This window comes from Lepisosteus oculatus, chromosome 10 (genome assembly GCF_040954835.1).
Source record: "Lepisosteus oculatus isolate fLepOcu1 chromosome 10, fLepOcu1.hap2, whole genome shotgun sequence".
Lineage (NCBI taxonomy): Eukaryota > Metazoa > Chordata > Actinopteri > Semionotiformes > Lepisosteidae > Lepisosteus > Lepisosteus oculatus.
Window position 1 is genome coordinate 10319504 of NC_090705.1, and position 19961 is coordinate 10339464.

Here is a 19961-nt window from a genome sequence, read left to right on the forward strand (position 1 = left end):
GTTTCCTTTTTATCTTGTTCACAGGTGTCAAAATGGAAGAGACTCTCCCTCCTGGCACCAGCTTGAAATGCACAATCTGTAACTACACAGCAGACTCTCTTATTACATTCCAACACCACATCCTCTCTCACCTGTCACAGGCTGCCTTCAGATGCAATCACTGCCATATCAGCTTCCAAAACCACAGGGAACTCTTGCAGCATCAGGAACTACATGGGCATGGCAGCAAACTTCACAGAGAGAGCGACAGCGAGCACTCCCCCCGGGGCAATGAGGAAAACCTGCAGCAGGCGCGAGCAGAGCTGGTGAACAGGAAGGATGTCCTCCAGAGTCCCAAAAGCGCACACGGCAAGGATATCAACTCTGACGTGGAACTGGAGAAGACAGAGAAGAAACCCATGCTGTCTTCCCAGAAGGGTGAGGCACACCCTGGGAATAAGGTGAATTTTTCGTACACGAGAATAAAGTCCGAGCCGTCGAGCCCGAGGCTCGCTTCGTCACCAGTCCAGCCCAACATGGGGCCTACGTTTCCCATGGGACCATTCCTGTCTCAGTTTGCTTTCTCACAGGATATTTCAGTTGTTCCTCAAGCCTCTGAGATACTAGCTAAAATGTCAGAATTGGTCCATCGCAGATTACGACATGGAGGGAGCAGCTACCCCCCGGTGATTTATAGCCCCCTAATGCCAAAGGGGGCTACCTGTTTTGAATGCAATATCACTTTTAACAACCTGGACAATTACCTAGTACATAAAAAGCATTATTGCAATAGCCGCTGGCAACACATGGCCAAGTCGCCCGATTTCTCTGCCGTCTCAGAAAAGGTGACAGAGGCCGTAAGTCCCAACAGTGGTCACAGTTCTGTCAGCCTACTCAACACCGTCTGCCACCCTTCTGATCCTGACAGCCATCTCATTCAGTCTGCCTGCTTGAATTCGTCGGTGTTGGATCTGATCAACTCCAGTGGCAAAGCGCCTGATAAGGAACTTCCGGGGCAAGTAAAAAAGGTTTCAACTCCTACTGGAAACGACGAGAGGCTCAACGGGAAGCAAGCGGATGTGAAGAGCCCGAGCACATCTCTAGGAGACAATGAAAACGACCCAAACAAGACAACGTGCGAGGCATGCAACATAACCTTCAGCCGTCATGAAACCTACGTGGTCCACAAACAGTATTACTGTGCTACTCGTCACGATCCTCCAATGAAGCGCATGTCTACAAACAAAGTGCCTGCAATGCAGAGAACAATGCGAACTCGCAAGCGTAGAAAGATGTACGAAATGTGTCTCCCGGATCAAGAGCAAAGGCAGCAGCTTGGGCAGCCAGGTTTCCTTAGCGTGACATCGCTGGGAAGCCCTTGCACCTCCCAAGAAGTAGCCGAGAATCTAAGCGACCGATTCCATCCCAGATGTGACGTGTTTCCGGGAATGGTTCCGAAACATCTGGAGGCTTCCCTCACTGTCACAAAAGCAGTTCTGGCGCCCAAATGCAATACGCTAGACAACCAGGAGCTGGATGCCCCCATAGATCTCAGCAAAAAATGTTCTCCTCATTCAGAAAAGTCATGCAATTCCCCAAAAAGACTTCTGGACTACCACGAATGTACAGTGTGCAAGATCAGTTTTAATAAAGTGGAGAATTACCTAGCACATAAACAGAACTTTTGCCCTGTTACAGCTCCCCAGCACAACGAGATCAGCAACCTGGACCAAACAATGTTCCCAGACGTAAAAAGCGAAGGCAATAATCCTGACGACAGCTTTGACAAAAGCCCAGTAAAATGTGATAAGAATGGAAGTGCCAAGCTAATTGCACAGAATGGTAGTGTGTTCTCATCACATCTGGGGACCTTGCCAGGACTCAAAGCTTTCAGTGAGGGTCAGCTTATTTCAGCTAAAGAAGAGAACAAGAATTTGTTTCTGCCACATTGCCTTTATCCCGGAGCAATAAAGAAAGTCAAAGGGGCTGAGCAAATATCACCATACTATGGGATAAAACCGACTGACTACATTGCTAGCAGTCTGGTCATGCAGAGTGAAACAAGCGAGCAGGATCAGAGCACAAACGGAGGAACTGACACTGTAAAAGAGCAGCCGGCGCCAAATGGTTGCCCTCATCCGAACAAAGAGCCTCTGCCCCTGTTGCCTAAAAACAGAGGCATGGTAATAGTTAATGGTGGACATAAACCAGAGGATAGATCAGGCCCCGTTACCGTGCAGCAGGAAAACCTCCCCCACAACTCCCAGCAACCCGACAGTCACCCTTCTCCAACATGGGTTTCAGAAAATCCAGCGGATGCAAACGAAAATGTGTCGCCTTCCGTTAAATCCGCGCCAGAGGAGGTGTTGCCCTCCATCACGAAAGGTGTAAATGGATCCACTCAAGCTGCTGGTAGTGGGAAATACTGCCGCCTCTGTGATATTCAGTTTAACAATCTGTCGAACTTTATAACTCACAAGAAGTTCTACTGCTCCTCACATGCAGCAGAACATGTGAAATGAAGTTTTACCTTGAGTTTTATTTTTTCGGGGTGGGGTACCCAGCTGTGTTTGGAATAGTGCATCATGCAGTTTTATATGCTGCTTGTGGACAATCAAGAGACGCTTCTTCTTCTTTCCTTATTTTAAGACTTAAATGCAAATCATTGGTAAAAATCAAGTGTAATATTGGTGCCACTTTCACCTACTTTTATTTATTTTACAATCAGTATTAATAGGAGTAGTGAACTTAATTTAAATGAAATAAATTTATATCAGAGTTGTTTGTAATGTTATTGTATAGTCATTCTTGTGTAGCACACATTGTTTACATTGTAATGTAGACTCAATGATACAATAGACACAGAATACAGAAGAAATGCATTTTAGACAAAATAGCTACAAAAGCACTTGTGTATTTCTATCTTATTTGCTGTTACAGATTTTTGTATATGCATAAATATAATTTGCAGCTACAATTTATATGACTTCTTGCCTTAAGCCACTGATTTGGGTGATAACCAGGCACAATCCTGCATCTTATATTTCAGCATATACACTGGTCACTCGGCTTTGCATATGTATGTAGCTGTTTGTCCTTGTCTTTTTACTTAAAACTCAGAAATGTATGTTCTAATGAGGATGGCGGCGTTCTTGTATAGTACTTGTATTTTTGTTTGCTGATGCCTTTTGGTCTCCCTTTTTAAAACTTTGCTCTCGACGCAATACTTTCTAAAAGAAAAAAAACTACTGAAAGCAGTATTACAAAAGGGTGGTTTCTCAAGCTTTTATTTGTATCCCATGAAAAAGAAATTCTTAAAAGAATTGTTTATTGATGTTGCTAAACAAGGAGGGGATGGGATGGGGAACACTAATGTAACATGATCATTCCAATGTCCTAATAATGAAAAAAAAAAATCTTAACAACGTTGTTGCTATGCATGTATATGGATGGAATAAAATTCCAGAACTGTTGGAAATTTTTATTTTGATGTGGTGTCATAATTAAACAACAATCCTCAGGATAAACTATTGTAGCGATTCATTTTTTTTTATCTCCAAGACACAAATCTCTTACTGCAGATCTGTTTTCTGTGATTTTATTACAAAATGTTTTAAGTCTGTGAAAAAATAGAGGGTGTGGTTCTTTTAAACTTTATTTTTTGCTTTTACAGAACACAAACCCCACATGAAACTGCACAAGAAATATTTGGTGAACACATTCAAATTCAAATAGATTATACCTATTATAACTACCAATTTTATTTGAACTGTGGACAAAAGATGTTTTGAGTTGAGTGTCTTTCACCTACATTTAGCATTTTGTCTGACTGAGCAAAGTTGTTGTGGAGAGAATATGCTTAAACCCCTATCATGCCAGCTGAGTTGCTCCAGCCAAAGCAAAAGAAAACATCAAAAAGCCAATATATCCACATTTTGTCACCTGTAATGAAAGTTGTTTGGAGAAGTTTTCAAACTTCGGAATTAAATAAACTTGACTGCTGTAAAAGGAACCATTTATTCTCCACATGCACCCGAATAAAAATAACAGTACTGTCTTCTGTTAGAACAGTTAAAAAAGTGAATTTACCAAAAATAAGTAGCAACTGAAATTTTCCACATTTGTTTTCAGACTACACAAAACAACAGAATCTGGTACATATGTATAAACACATATACTATATCTGTATATTCCACAAGCTTCTCTGATTTGTTTGGCCTCGAACTACAGAGGTAATTCACATTTTAAAAAAGCAGTATTATTATTATTGACTCTCCTGTGTAGGCTTTCTTTGTTTTACAATTTTTACTAAATGTTTTGTTACTTCAGAGGGTTTTCTGTAGATCATCTTCCGGTCTGCCCCTGGGATATGAATGTGTTTCGCATGGGGGTAAGTCTCTGCCAAAAGTTGTTTCTGAAACTTAGCTATAGCCTGAGATAAAAAAGAAAAATAAGTATTAAGGTAGTACAATGGAAAACAAAATACAATCTGGAGCACAAAGGCTGTTTTATTTTCCAATGACCAAACTGCAGCTAAACGTCTGGACAGCTGGCAGAGAATGTCCAGTAAAAAGATGAACGATTTGGTTTGTCATAAAAGCAATGTCTCAGTTTTGCTCTCAAGAGCAGTTATTAATACTGATGAAGATGGATGCTGAAACACCCAGTTAGTTCTTACCTTACTTCTTCTTTCATACAGAGAGTTAACAGACAAGAGGCTTTTACATGCAGAATTATAGGCTGAATACACATTACCACACTGAAGACACTAACCAAAACAGCAGAAAAACTCAAAAGGGCAAACAAGTACGTTACTGCACCACAAATACCAAGTTACCAGCACTGCATTTTATCATAGCACGGGACCTGTGCAATCTAGTAAAAAAAAAACTAACAGAGGTATATATAAAAGTACATTCAGAATTCTACTAAATAAGCACCTACATTTGAGCAATTGTCCACCCTTAACCCCATTTCAATGACAGGCATAAAATAATACCACAGGCAGAACACTGGGGCTCTGTATTAAAAGCATTTTTGCTGTAGTGCATGCATCAGTATTTTTCATAGTCGACAGTTTTGTACTGTTTGGACTGAAATTATATGTGTGCCCAATAAAGCAAAATATAATCAAGTTTAGGTTACTCACACCTGAAAGTCTTTAACAGCAGCTGATTGAGCCAATACAGAGAGGCAAATGTTTCTTATTCAGTTTTTTACATTTTATTTTTAAATGATATGCTGCAAAATAGTGCAGAGGGCAAAATCACCCAAGAAAGAGCAGTGGAAGTTAATGTGTGTTGAACAGTGTTTCTGGGTGTGCTGCACACACTCTTTGTGGAAAATGAAGAAAACTAAAGAGACTGGCAACCTGCATGCCTTTTTACATAAAGCATTAGTTAAAATATATAATGTACTATGAACTGGGTTTCACAAAATTGTTATATTTTCTGACTCCAGTATATTAAATAATTCATTAGAATATTAGTTTTCTAATCGTCTTGCCAGATCACTGCTTACCCGGCTCAACAAAATTATTCATTAGACATGTTCAGGAATAAGAGAAGGAGTCTGTGTATGGTTAAGTATCAAAGGTAACTCATTCAACAGAAAAAACTACCGTAATGGAGATCTACAGGACAACCTCCCTTTTCCTTTCTCTCCACTACCTAAAATCACTTAAACAGTATGTTAAACTTGTCAACAGCTTTAGATCTTCATTCCATTGCAGTCGATATACTAAAATCTAATCAAATAAAATGACCATGCTCAGAAACTTTGTGTTCACCACATTATTGCACCACAGTAGCATTGTTTTCTAGGTTGTGAAATTCCGAAAGATTGCTTTTTTCTAACAATACACATATTGTACTTTGACCACCTACATTAACGTGATGCATATTTAAGTTTGGATTGTGATTCATCTTCACTTCCAGTTTAGGCTACACATCTGTCATCGCCAGTACTGTGAACGAAAAGACTTACTTGATTCAGATGGGCTGGGAGTAATTCATCAAAATAATCACCAGTTATCGCACATACAGACGTCCTGCCGGAGAGCGGTTTGTATTGTGAAATTTCCCTGAAGGGAAAAAATGTTACATTCTGAGTTCTGGTCTACAAGTTTTGTTTTGTATCAATGACTTCAGAGATCATACCTCACAGAGCAGAGATAAACACTTTGCAATTAGAAAAAGAATGATCTTTTTTAACTTACTTATTTACTGTCTTGGAACTTCTACATTAAATTCAAAATATATGTTTTTGTTCATATATATTTATGAACTATTACTAATATTACTACAGTATATATATATATTATTTATATAATATAGTCAGTGATTTGCTGACTAGACTAACGAAATATTTCAATAAGAATTATACTAAGCATCACACAACTGTCCAAAAATGGACTGTTAATACTTAATCAGATCACTCGTGCTCTAAAAAAGTCTAATACAAATGGACTCAAGTCTGTTTTGTTACTAATAATCTTTCAACGTCCACACAAACACTATGGTACTTCTTAATTATAGAATTGCCGTTCATTATTCACAATTCTAGTACTACACATTTCAGGGATGACAATGGTTTTAATCCAACATGATTAAAGCAGACAAAAATATGGAAGTACTTATTATTTTGTTATTGTGAAAATTTCCTGCAAATTTTAGAATCAGAAAAAAAAAATCTTAGTCCTTCTTTTGAGTTTGGTTGATTAGAATACAGTCTTCAAGGTGGAAATCTATCACATAGCTGGATGACATCAGGTCCACAAACCTCTGTGTGGCTTTTTAGTACACTTTCAGGATTATGACTGAGGCGTTCTTACCTAACCTGAGACACACTCTCATTAAGGAAGAAGTGTTCGTCTACTGAGCTGCTCTGGTGAGCTGGGTTGCTGAGTAGATATTTCTACAGGAAACAAAACATGAAAGAACTTAATGATCAAAAGAGACAGGTAAGACTTTTAGGGTATACAATGTATTTAAAAAATCAAAGTACATTTCTGTCACATATGGTCATACTGTTTAAGTAAAAACCTCAATTTCAATTTACCTGTTACCTGTTTATCCAAGTGGATTGTGCCTCTATGTTGAACAAGAGATCTCTCCAGCACAACAGGCATGGAAAGGGTTACCCAATAATGTTTATATATTGCAAAAAGCCAGCTTGTATGTCAAAGAAGGGACAAGATAGCATGGTTTATAAGGTTCATCAGGACAGAGAGGTCAAGATTACTTTGGGTACATTTGAGTGCATTCGGGTGCATTTAGCACAGACAACTGTACAGTAGCAGCACATAGAGTCAAAACAAAAACTACTGTGAGTCAAACATTGCCAGCTGGAGGCTTGAATAACATGTTGTGTCAACCTGCATCTGACTCTGCAAGTACCATGTCATGGGCAAATCACCATGGCCAGCTATGATATAGAAATGCAAACCAAGACAGCAATTAAAGTTAAATTCCACTTATCAGCAGGTTCAAAAACAGCAGCAAAAACAGAAAACTGTGCTTGATGCCAGAGCTATCTAAAGGTCTAATGTAGTCATGTTTTCATACATCTGGCGAAATGCAATACCAATTCTGTTTTCCAACCTACAAATCATGAACAGCTAGCCGCTTATGATAGAAATTGCCCGTTTTTTTTTACAAATTTGTTTTTGGCCATTTTTACAGAATCACTGGCATCACTGGTCTGTCTAACTTAAGCACCACATGGATGGGATCTGAACTGTATGTTTCCCAATGGACAAAGCCACCAGCTCGCAGGAAATGCTAAACTGCCTTCATGTCTGGAATAGTTTCATTGAAATGCATCTACAAACTTATTAATTTCTGAAGTGAATAAGTGATTTCTACTTACAATTTTCCACACACGATAAATATGTCTTACACAAAGGACATAAAACGTACTAAGATTAATAAACATACTAAGAATAAAAAAATGACTAAATAATAATTTCCCTCTCCACTCTCTTCATTAAAAATCTTTTTTTGCTTTGCTATATGCAAGAATATCAAATTAAATTTATAAAAAGTGTGACCTTTGATTTATATTTCCACTTTAACAAAGCAAAAACCATTGTTTACTCGCAAACAAACCCTGTAATTAGTCAAACTGGGTGGTGTGAATATGTGACCTTGAGAAAAAAGGAGAACTTTTTTTTTTTTACTATGACTGAGTCTGTGCTATAACCTTCTCTGGTCTGTCTTCAAACCTTTTTCTTCCCTTGAGAATTCAAGCACAATGCCCTACTTGATGTACTTATCTCCCTAGCAACAACTGTAATATTTCAAAAGCCGAAATAAGTCCCTCATCTCTATCACCATCAAAAAGTACGAACAAAAAAAGGGGATTTTTAATGAACAGTTTCAGCTTTAACCTGCAGCAGTCATCTACGCCGAACAGATAGAGACTTTATAGCCTGAGCTAATTTTCAGCCTCCTATACTCTATGTGACAAAAAAAAGAAAGTCAGTCTCACTCAATTATCATAATCTTGTATACAAATACAGGTGGAAGTGACATTGAAAGAAGTGACTTTTCAGCTTTCCCCCAGTTGTCACGGGAATTGCAAATGAAAACCTGTATATTCCTTCTGCCTCCACCTTCCCAAAACAGAGGTACTCAAAGCCAGCACATGGTTTACACAGTTAATTAATAATCAGGCTTAAGTGGAATAGTAGGTATGAATAATGTACAACATGAAGCAACTGACTAGTCAAATTAAAATGTCAAAAAGAATTTCAAGGGCCACAAACCTTCTCATCATCACATAAAAGGACCATGTATTCATTAAGAGCTATTTGATTGCTTTTTTGTGCTGAGTGACTGTTGAGCTCCCCACAACTAAGTGCAAAACTAACCATGCAAAAGCATTTCTCCTATGAAGCGGATGCTCAGTAAGATGGAAATGACTTAATTTGCGTCTGGTTTTTCTCATCAAGTTTCTTTGAATAATAAATCTCTCGGCGCACAGCCGGCATTATTTGCTGATGACGCTCATTAGCAATATAAAAAGGTAAACGAAAATGAAGAGACAAAACTACTAAACAGTTTTCATATGCATACTGTGTATTTTAGCAATTTTGGTATTCAAAATAATGAGGAGCTGGATGCGGGTCATCCCAGTAGTGCCTGCTCACTCGTTACACTGGAGTGTCACATTCATGCCATTATCCAGTCTCATTGATATGACTGACTTCTGCCAGCCCCTACTGCTGCTGAACAGACTTATGTCAACTCATTAAAGACCAGTGCCGATCAACAGCACATCGGCAGCTCCAGGCCCACTTGTCGCCGTCTCGCGACTGGCATTTCAGACAAGGGCAGAGCACTGCTTTCTGCATAAATTGGGTTAAAGGTTGGGTGACAGTATGAAAATGATGTAGAGTCCCAGTAAGAGATAATTAGGGAAGGTTGTTACGTTGTAAGGTGCCATACAGTGTATCGGAGACATCAAGAAAACAAAGTTGCCTTTCAAAACAACAGGAGAGGGTGTGGAAATAATATTGCAGCCCTTACCTGGGCTGTTATTTTCAGGTTAATGTCATCTTGATTGATGATTGATTAGCAGAGCTCACACTGCTAAAGCTCAGCCTCGCAGCCCTGGTGCTGACCCAATAGTCACACAGTGTTCTGGCCTCTAAGTTGATAATAGTGCTGTACAGTTAGTAACCAGAAACCACCTATGTCACTATGTCACTGCTGAATAGCATCAGCAACACAAGACTTTACTAGGAACCTCTATCACTCTATGCGTTAGGTCAAGTCAACTTAAGATCAAACAATAAATTAAAAACCGCATAAAAATTATTTAGACTTTAGTTAATACAGCTACTGGATTATTGATAGTGTGGATATTTGTCTAGAAAATTAAATGAATAATCCATACTAAATTGCAATGCTTCATCAAATACAAATATGAAAACCTAAGGATCCATGTTGTATTTTCATCTCAAAGTTCAACACAACATAGTGACTAAACATTGTTTTTTTTTTCTTAATTTTATTGATGTTATTGTTATATAAATTCTGATCTACTAAGAAATCTTTGGTTTCCGAGCAACTCTCACTGGCACAGTACTGCTATCAAGAAATGGCATTTCTTATTATGCAGATTGATCTCTGTGCCAAAATCATGCCAGGCTCTTTAAACACGCACCCAACTGTGCTGAGCATGGAATCACACTCTCAGTAATACATTCCTGTTCAGGAATTCAATGAAAAAAATAATAAAAAACATCAAATAAAAAACTTTCCATTTAGGTCTTGAAAATGATTTGAGATGCATTAAAATCAATGACAGGAATGGGAATATAGAACAATGTTAAATCAAAGAAGACTTAAAACTCTGGCCACAATACAGGTACATTACAAAAGCTATGAGAATACAATAACTCCACATTTCATCTTCCTGCAGTTACAACCTTTTTTCTGAAAAGCACCCAGAATATTGTAAATTTGGCAATGCGAGTGATTTAAAAAAAGAAAAGCAAAATTCTTTGTTCTTTGCATGTAAAACTATCCCATCATTTCATGAGTATAAACAGGGCTGCCGTCCTGTGAGCTCCCATTCGTCCTTGTCCATTTCTTTATTTTTTGTTGTTTTTCGTACTGCTAACTGCACATACTGTTTGCTCGGTGATTAGATATGACCGACAAACACTTATAGACATAAGATCGAATATTGGCACAGTTAAATATACACCAATAATTCCTGCCGACTATCGGAACTGTGGTGTCTCACCTGTACCTGTCTTGGGAAGAAGACGGCGTCGCAGGAAGAGGGGTAAACGGGCAGGCGTTCTGGTAAGATTGAGGCAGCGCAGCAATCGTGCCCCGGTCCAATACAGACATTTCATTGCCAGCAACTACTGCTGCACGCTGTATTGTTGTGCATTTGATGAATAAACTGATTTGATTTGATGAGAGTAAAAAAGCGACTTTCTTGCCAGAGGGTTGTGGTCTGTCCAGTTACCTGACCTTTTACTAACATTATGTGGTGGTTGTACCTGATGGATCACTGCAAAGGCAACCCAGTGACACCATTTCAGACAGATCCTGTGCTAAGAACGGGCTTCAGGCTTGCAGATTTGTCTGTATACTTTCTCCACATGCGCGTGTGTGAATCTAACATTCTGGCACTAACACCACCTAGTGGTTCTTTTCGTATACAGTGCCTCGCAAACATATTCAGATTCTGACATCATTTTCACTTTGTTCTCAAGCTTTCTGTCATTACACATTGTTATACACTGTTTACAATTTACTCATACCAAAAAACAAAAAAAAAACAAATAGTAAGGTACAGTAAAGAGATCTGTTATTATTATGAATATGAAGTAAAATTGAAAAAGCTGTACTTGGATGGATAAACAAACCCTTTAATGTGGCAAACCTAAATTAATTTAGTTGCACTAGAGTGGCCTCTGACAATGTACAGTAATAGTGGTCCACATGATTTCACAACAAAGCAGCATTATGTTGTAATTCTGCTTCTCATCAGTGGGGACTTAGAAGATTGTAAAGACTGATGGGAACATATTTTCTCTAGTTTTTGCTTACATTTACTGTAACTAATCTTACCCTTAGAAGTCTTCAATATTAACAATGTTTTCAGTCTTGAAAAAAAGTTTAAAAAATGCATACAGTATACAGTATATAATTCATAAAATGGGGCACCATATGAAGGGTTTAAATACTTTTGCAAGGCACTATACATTTGTTATACAGAATTGCTTTTTTTATTTTTGCTCATTGTAAACCAATGTAATATGCAGAGTCCTATACTTTTTAAGACTTATAAAATGCCCAAAGTGCACCCTTTTTAGAAATGACTCATTAGCTAAGGTTTACATTTATAAGCAAAACTAAGCCATATGAGAACTTACTTTCTCTAATTATCAGACAAGATAAACACATGCTTAAATCTATTAATGATCATCATTTTCTTCTCTTTAACAGCCGATAGCATTGTATCAAAAAAACTTACCTGTCGCTGTATTAAATCCTCTGAAATGTTTTCACCTCTAATAGGGAGCTTCATCCATCCCAAAATAATGAATATTCTGTTCAAGCCAATGGCTGCTGAAAACTGCATTGCTTGAAGAGATGGAACCAGATCTTTGTACCTACAAAAATAAAGCCGTACATGGATGCTCAATATTGCTTAGATATGTCAGTTTGTAGCTCTATGTTGAGATTTGTTTAAAAGTTAAAAAAGTATAACAAATAATCTGTGAGTACACCATTAGTATCAAAGATATCTCATCACCACCAAGAAAAAAAGGCAGATCGTAACACGCCAAAAACAACAAGGAATCCTTAAGATGGGCAGGAAGGACTCAAGCTATACCGGCTGTATGTGACTTTCTATGCACCTGTGACCTTCTGGTACCGTCAAAAAATGCCAAGTCAGTCCTGAGAACAGCAAAACAATACATTCTTAAGTTTCAAGGAAAGTGATAAACCGACAGACAAAAGAACTGAACATCTGAATCTTTTCATGGTGGAATACAGAAGACTAAGAAGAGACCTGTTTCACGGATTCAAACTCCTCAAAGGCACTGAGAGCGTCAGCTCAGTGGATGTCTGCAGACAGTGTAACACGAGCCAAAGGGCACAAATGAAAACTTACAGATAGTATGATTTAAGAGAACATACTGAAAGCAGAAGGTTTTCACACAAAGGGTTCTGCAAAGATGGAACAGGCTATGTTATAGAGGCCAATGACCTGGATTATTTCAAGAAATGGCTCAAGCCTCAAATCAATTAGTTATTCTGTTGGTCTGACCTGCTCTTTACAAGAAGAATCCAATATACAGTATGCAGCAGACATTGCAAATGCTACTAATTTGAGGGGCCCATTTCTTCCCTTAAATTACTTCCAAAGCGGTTGTTAACAATTTTTTTATTTAGTGGTACATATTTTAGTGCAGTAGTGAGAAAACTCTTAACGCCAAGTATAGCATATAGTTTGTCTTTAATAAACTGTTGAGTTTATAATATATATATATATTAAATATTAAATCTGGTGTGAACGTGTGCCCTGCGATGGACTGGCTTCCAGTCCAGGGTGTATTATGGCCTCTTCCCACTGTCTGCTGGGATAGGTGCTGACTGCCCTGCGACCCTATATTGGATAAAGGGGTTAAAAAAATGGATGGATGGACTTCATATATAAGTTTAGTACCTTCATCATTTCTGTTTAATTTTTCTAACCAAAGTAATTCACGATATGGCACTCAATGGTCTACACAATGGGACAAGTTACATAATACACTAAACAAAAATGACAGATGTTTTAAAATAAGCATTCAATTGAGAACTTTAAAAAATATGACCTATTACTACAAAGACTGCTGTGCGTAAACGTATCGCTCCATAATTATGGGAATTCCGAACAATAGATTAGATCTGTACTGTTGTAAATGTCCTTCCCCAAATTTGAGATTTTTCCATTCTCAATCCAGAAATGAAACGGTGATGAATAAAAAAAATCTAACCCTCCCCTCCACAGCTAAACAAATCAGAGACGGGAAGCATGGAGGGCAGTAAATTAATGCTGTGGTTTTATAACTCAGGACTCCCAATTGGTTTCAGCTCAATGGTGCAATGAATTGGCTGGTCTCAGCCTGCAGCCCTCAATCAATAGTCACACATACAGGAAAAAACAACACTTTTTATGAAACTTTCTAAGAGCTCAGGATGAATCCAGAATACACCAAGTTATATCTGAGAAGTACTACGTGATCTAACCAATGGAAAAGCCAAACATTTCTAAATAACTGACTTGACATTATTAGACTAAGCCTTAAATGGGGTCCAATTCTGAAAAAAATTATCAGTAAACTATCAATTTCACCTGAAAATTTTGTATATTTCTTATGCATGACACCCGTTGTTTGAAACACAAGCCAAAGAGAAGCGTAAGCAATTGCTTTTCAATACTGGGTTACAAAATAAAAAGTAACTGCTTTCAAAATCAGTTTAAAAAATCATTGCTTATTACAGTTGTAAGATATGCGTGTTGCCAATTCCCATAAAAAACCTTCCCATAATGTCTAAATTTCCTGTTTTAAGTGTTTGCTTTCTCTTGAAAATTCAGTAAATGTTTTGAAATTAAAACTACAGCATAAAGCCTTTTATATAAAAGTAACTTAAACTTAAATAAACATTATCAAGGTACTACACTACACTTTTCCATTTTGTTTACACTGAAATCCATCAGTTAACTCAATATATTATTCAAATAATAAAATTAGGTTTATATTTTATAATCTTCATCTGCAAGTTGACAGTTCATGCTGTGACTTAGTTACCTTCTTACTTGAACAAGACACTATTTAAAAATAAATATTTTTATTAATAAAAACAATATGATCACAGATTACATTATTATTCCTTTAACCCATTCCATGGTTAGAGGGAAATCTTCATTTCTGGACAAATATCAACTCTTTAAACCCCCCTTTAGCCCCTGGCTTGACCAATAACAACATTCAGAGAACTATCAAATCTACTGTGAAAGCTGAAATGGATATTCCTTAAATGTCAGTCCATTCATTACACATTTTCAGCCACCTGTTCGGGAGCTCTAACTAAAAATTATATTTTACAAACTTGTTTAAGTAACCCCCTTTTAATCTTTTGGGGATTTAAGACGCAAGTTTCAGTATGTGAACCATTTTATGTTTACTGAACTCTCAAAACTGAAATAATAAACAGGCAATTCTGATAAATCTATAAATATGCCAATCAGTCCTTATCCAGACCTTCCCTTAGAACGTACAGTGCCTTGCAAAACTCAGCATCCAAACACGAAGGAGACTTGTGAGGGAAGCCACTGAGAGGCCAACAAACACTTTGAAAGACCTTCAGTTCAGTGGCTGAGAGTGGAGTAAAGGCACATCAGTCAAGAGCTCTGCATAACACTGGCCTGTATGGGACGGTGCAAGAAAGAAGCTGTTACTCAAAACAAATCATCTCAAAGCCCACCTGGAGTTAACCACACACACTTAGTTGTTATCCAGGTAAGATTTGGGAAATGGTTTTGTGGTCGGATGAGACCAAGATAGAGCTTTTTGGCCAAAATTCAAAGCACTATGTGTAACCCAAGCTTAAAACTAAGAATACCCCGAGAAACAATATCCCTACAGTGAAGTGGCAGCATCATGGTGTGGAGATGCTTTTTTATCAGCAGAGACAGAGAATCTTGTTAGAACTGAAGAAACAAATGGATGGAGCAAACGAACAGGGAAATAATGCAAGGGAACTCATCTCAGTGCTAAAAAACTGAAAACTTGGGAGAATATTCACATTTTAGCAGGACGATGATCCCAAGTACAGGGCAAAGGAATATTGGAGAGGCTCAAAATAAAAAGGTGAATATCCTTGAGTGGCTCAGCCACAGTCCTGATATCAACCCCATCGAGAAACTGTGGTACAATTTGAAAAATTTGTGGTCCACAAGCAGGGTCCAAGAAACTTGAATGAGCTAAGAGAAACTTTGCCAAGAGGAATGGGCAAATATCTCTCTTATTGTGCAAATCCGGTAGACGCCGACTTCAAGAGACCTTAAGCTGTTATTGCTGAAAAAAAAGGTGGCTGCACCAAATATTTATGTATGGGGTCTGAATACTTACGCAAGCAGCATATTTCAGTTTTTGACTTTCTTTAAGATATCTGCTGACAAGTATATAATTTTGTCTGTAAATATTTTCTGTATGAGCATCTGAGTTAGAAAACTATTTGTAAGTATTTTTTTGTAATCCGACAACATTTGAAAACTTATAAAAAGGTCTGAGTACATTTGCAAGGCATTGTACCTAGCAAAGTAGCTGACTCTGGGGTTAGTATGTTACGAACTGTACTATCACAGTACCATATACAGTATCCATGAGATAATGGCTGTATACGGTGGAGGGTGACAAATCACTGAAACATAAAATAAAGTGTTGTGGTGTCTTTAAGGCTCCCAGAAGAAAATATCACTATACAGCATTATATCAATTGTTCTCATAACTGGGTTCCAAGGCTGCATGTTCTCCAAGGTCAGATTGCACTTAATTTCAAGCACTGTTTAATCTGCATACTAAGAGTGCCAATACAAAAATATAATGTAATCATATCCATAAGAGCAATAAATGCAATAAGCTTGTCACAGCACAGAACTATTAATAGAAGTTAGAATTTCTAAAGTACTAAAATCAAATTAAAGTTGCTACAGTTCTAAAACCTGCAATTAACTCATTTAAAAGACTCATCCCATATAAATATTTCAGAATCCATTTCGGTTAAAAATACTAATTTTAACCTACATGAATGTGGGCCACATTATTTCTGCAGTACTTAAACAGATGAAAGATTTCTTGTGCTAAACATTCACTATTTTATTTTCAATTCTGCCTGGGAATATTATGTGAAGGAAGTGAGGTGTAACAGAGAAAAAGACTGTGCATAACTATGGTTAAGAGTGGAGGTATGTATTCAACTGATAATTCTAGAATATATGATGAACCCTGTTAAGCAAAACACATTTCCTTTGTCCGCCATTTCAAAAAAAAAATCTGGGGACTGCAATATCGAAATGAACAAAGAGATGAAATGAGTTTGTGGTATGGAATTTTCGCTGTTGGATTTTTTAATATGGATTAGTACAGGTCGGATAACTGCTGTTTCTTTTATTATGACTGTGCAATTCAGTAAAGATTTCTACGTCACAGGCAGCAGGCTTTACTTTGTAATTTCACATTTGGGCTAGCTGTGGCCTTACGGTTTGCAAATAGCAGCACTTATCTTGGGTTCCCAGAAAGTAATCTATTCATTCTTTCCCCTAAAACATCTTGTGAGAGGAAGGCAGGTTCAAACAAGATGAAGAACTACATTACCCAGAAGGCTTTGAGGAATGACCTGCCATCCTCAGTCACCTGACCAACTGGCAGACAACTGGTCCAATCGCACTCTAAAAAGCAGGAGGCTAAGGATTTCCAGTTGGGTCTACAGCAGATCCTCTGTTATGCAAACAGCGTGGTTTTCAAAACAAACAAACCTGCTCAAGGATGCATCACACAGCTACAACGTTCAATTACAAACACAATGTAGAAATAGATTCATAGACTATTTAGATACATATTATTCAAACACTGACTTTAGTTTCTTTCTTTAGTATCTCCAGTTCTCAAGACTTTGAATTACTTCAAAATTAAAGATTGTTTTTGATCAAATTGTTTTTTTTTCTAAAAATATAATATCATAACACTTCCCCTACCCCACACAAGTATCCATCGCTAGTTCCCTATTCCCAGTAGTATTTCCTTACAACATTTGTCCTAAGTACCCATAAAATATGATCACACAGCCAGGATCAAACCCGACTCAAAAATTCCCAATAATTAAAATAAAAACACTTCCAGAAAAAGACACTGCATATCTCCACACTACCACTGGGTGTCCACCAAGCACCGCAAACAGAGAAAGAAATCCTCACACTGCTAGTGCACAGGGCAGTTTGAATCACTGAAGACCTTGGCTCTCGTATATCAGTGAATATTATTAATAGCATCGTGTTTAGTACATTTAAATTACATACATTTAATTTAATGTATAGTTCCATCAATATATGACAATACCTCTATTTTTATTAAAATAATAATGCTAAAACATTGAATATTGGTAATAATTGACTGATAATACAGACCACAATTTCCTGTGATAAGTATAAAGGAATTTATCTAAATAGCATAACAACGCCTGGGACAAAATCATGTTAAGAAAGATTGTGAAATTCCAAAACTAATGAGACTAGATTAGTCATAGATGAAGAGCTCCTTCATCCTTTCATGTATTTTTTAAATGTTTTAAATAAAACTGAGCTTGGTCAGTGAACAAGCTTCCACTCTAAATGTGCTTTAGGAGTGCACCAGCTCCATCTGGGACACTTTGATAAACTAGAGCATCCAGACATACTCTTGTTGCACTGCAAAGTCTTGCCTTCTTTTAATACCAGTTATGCCACATTGAAAGTCTGGGATAATGATCCATAGGGATTTCAAAACTGTCTTTGATGTTTTGATGGGGTTGAAGAAGAAGTTATGTGAGCCGGTTCCCCACATGCTTCAGCAATCGTTTTTAAAGCCTTGTGCATTTGTACTAATACACAAAAGCAGGGGTGGTCGATCGTGATCCAGCTGGGCTTTTAATGGCCTGAACCAGCTCTTCAGGTGCTGGGACTTTAAAAACATCTGGAAACTCACCCTCCTGGACCGCTTGGGATTGGATTGGGGATCAGTGCATCAGCACCAAAGCACAAGGTAAACTTCTGAGTCCAGCTACCCTGGAATTCAGTCTATGCAACCGTATCAAATTCAGACATGTACAGTACTTCAGGCACTAAAGGAACAACACTTAAAGGCCATGAATTAATTTATTCATTTAAAAAGTTAAAGAAAATGGATGATAAGCAGAGTGAAAAAAATCAAAACATTGTACTATTGTATACAACAATATTGGTATAACTTTGCTGAGCACTAACATAATCCAGTCAGCACTGAGGCAACAACCGAATGAGCCTCCCCAAAGATTACTCTAAGATTTTCAACCACATCCATCTGGTTGGTAATATCCCGTTAATGGAATTGGCTATTTTGTCTGGTTGATTTTATCAAACTCTGATCCAAACAAAAGGCTGGCCTCACCAGGACCACAAAGCTTGCTTTCCGCGACGTTGTGCCATTGTAATCCCAGTACTGTGTAGTTTTGCATTGCCGTGCTACAAAGTTGGCACCTTCCAATCTTCAAATTGCCTGTCAGGAGTCAGGAAATCGCTGACTCAAAGATTTTAGTGATGTATCATGTACCAGCATGTTTGCCCTCAAGGCTATCTTTCCTCACTCTGTCATCACATTCCCAAATTCTCACCAGTTGGCATGAACAATATAAAAGCCAGCATAACGCTCTCCTTTTGGCAACAGTGTCCGAGTGTCTGAACAGCGTCCGAGTCTCATTATTATCCAGACAGCAAGCTTCGGTCAGTGTGCTATATCAGTCATTTTGATGCAAAGGTTATTTCCTCCTGTAATTTCTCATGCTGAGGCCAATGGAATTCAAAACAGATACAATGAATAAGGTTATCTTTGGCTTTAACCATAACCCACAGCCTTCTGGGATATACCTGGTTCCTGACACAGCTCGTTTCCTGGTCTCAGTGGACTAATGTTGATTCTCTAAAGACATCCCATTCTCCAGGCAACTTCTCTCACAAGACTCGATTAGACAGTAACCAAAAAGGTCTTCATTAGTCCAAAGTGGTTGTGTCGTTTGGTTTTCTTGTGTTGTTTAAAATCGTTCTTTTTGAATCGCTATGACTACAGATTGTTATAAACTCATTCTGCCAATTTTAACCTCATTTAAGGAAAAGAGCATCTGCCATTTTTATGAAACAACAAAAATTAAGATCAGTATTGTGTTATTGCAAGACACTCAATCACCTAACTGCTCAGTGATTAAAATGCAAATTAACTGTACAGTGCTGGACTGTCTTTTTCACAATATGCTTTGAATATTTCCAGGATAGGCTTTGGATTGCTGGAAATCCTCCCTTACAAGGACTAGGCAACTTTCTGATAACAGACAAATGGACATTTTATTTTCTATTTGTAATTAGACAAAAACACATTTGCTCAGATGGAATCAAGTTTTTTTTCCTGTTATGGCCATGCACCATCACGTAAATGTAATTTTTAAGTGATGAAATTACATGTGTGGTCGAAACACTGCCTCATCTTGCCTTCCATATCTAAACTCATAATTCAATCAGGATTTAAACTCTGTTGCAGCTGTTCCCCTGCTGAGATCTGACAAACAGAATGCCTTTATTCTTGCAATTCACTTCTAAATCTAAGGACTTCATAAAGAGAAGCATAACAGTTTCTGTCAATGATTTTCAAATGTCAACAGTGTGCAGAGAACTTTTAA

General features: G+C 37.7%; 2 protein-coding genes across 3 annotated transcripts in view; one reads left to right on the forward strand and one right to left on the reverse strand.

Moving 5' to 3' along the window:
- Nucleotides 1–3506, forward strand: part of zfpm2a (zinc finger protein, FOG family member 2a) — a 177821-nt gene extending 174315 nt beyond the window's left edge. For both annotated transcript variants that reach the window (XM_069194893.1, XM_069194892.1), the window contains one exon: nt 25–3506. In XM_069194893.1, coding sequence (XP_069050994.1) covers nt 25–2501 — 2477 coding nt within the window. In that variant the 3' untranslated portion in view covers nt 2502–3506. The remainder of the gene's footprint in view (nt 1–24) is intronic.
- A 112-nt stretch (nt 3507–3618) lies between these two features.
- The window catches only part of LOC107078705 (uncharacterized), a 34955-nt gene continuing 18612 nt past the window's right edge, over nt 3619–19961 (reverse strand). The window contains exons 8-11 of the mRNA XM_069194894.1: nt 11980–12118; nt 6812–6894; nt 5965–6061; nt 3619–4411 (exon numbers count right to left, since the gene is read on the reverse strand). Coding sequence (XP_069050995.1) covers nt 4244–4411; nt 5965–6061; nt 6812–6894; nt 11980–12118 — 487 coding nt within the window. The 3' untranslated portion in view covers nt 3619–4243. The remainder of the gene's footprint in view (nt 4412–5964; nt 6062–6811; nt 6895–11979; nt 12119–19961) is intronic.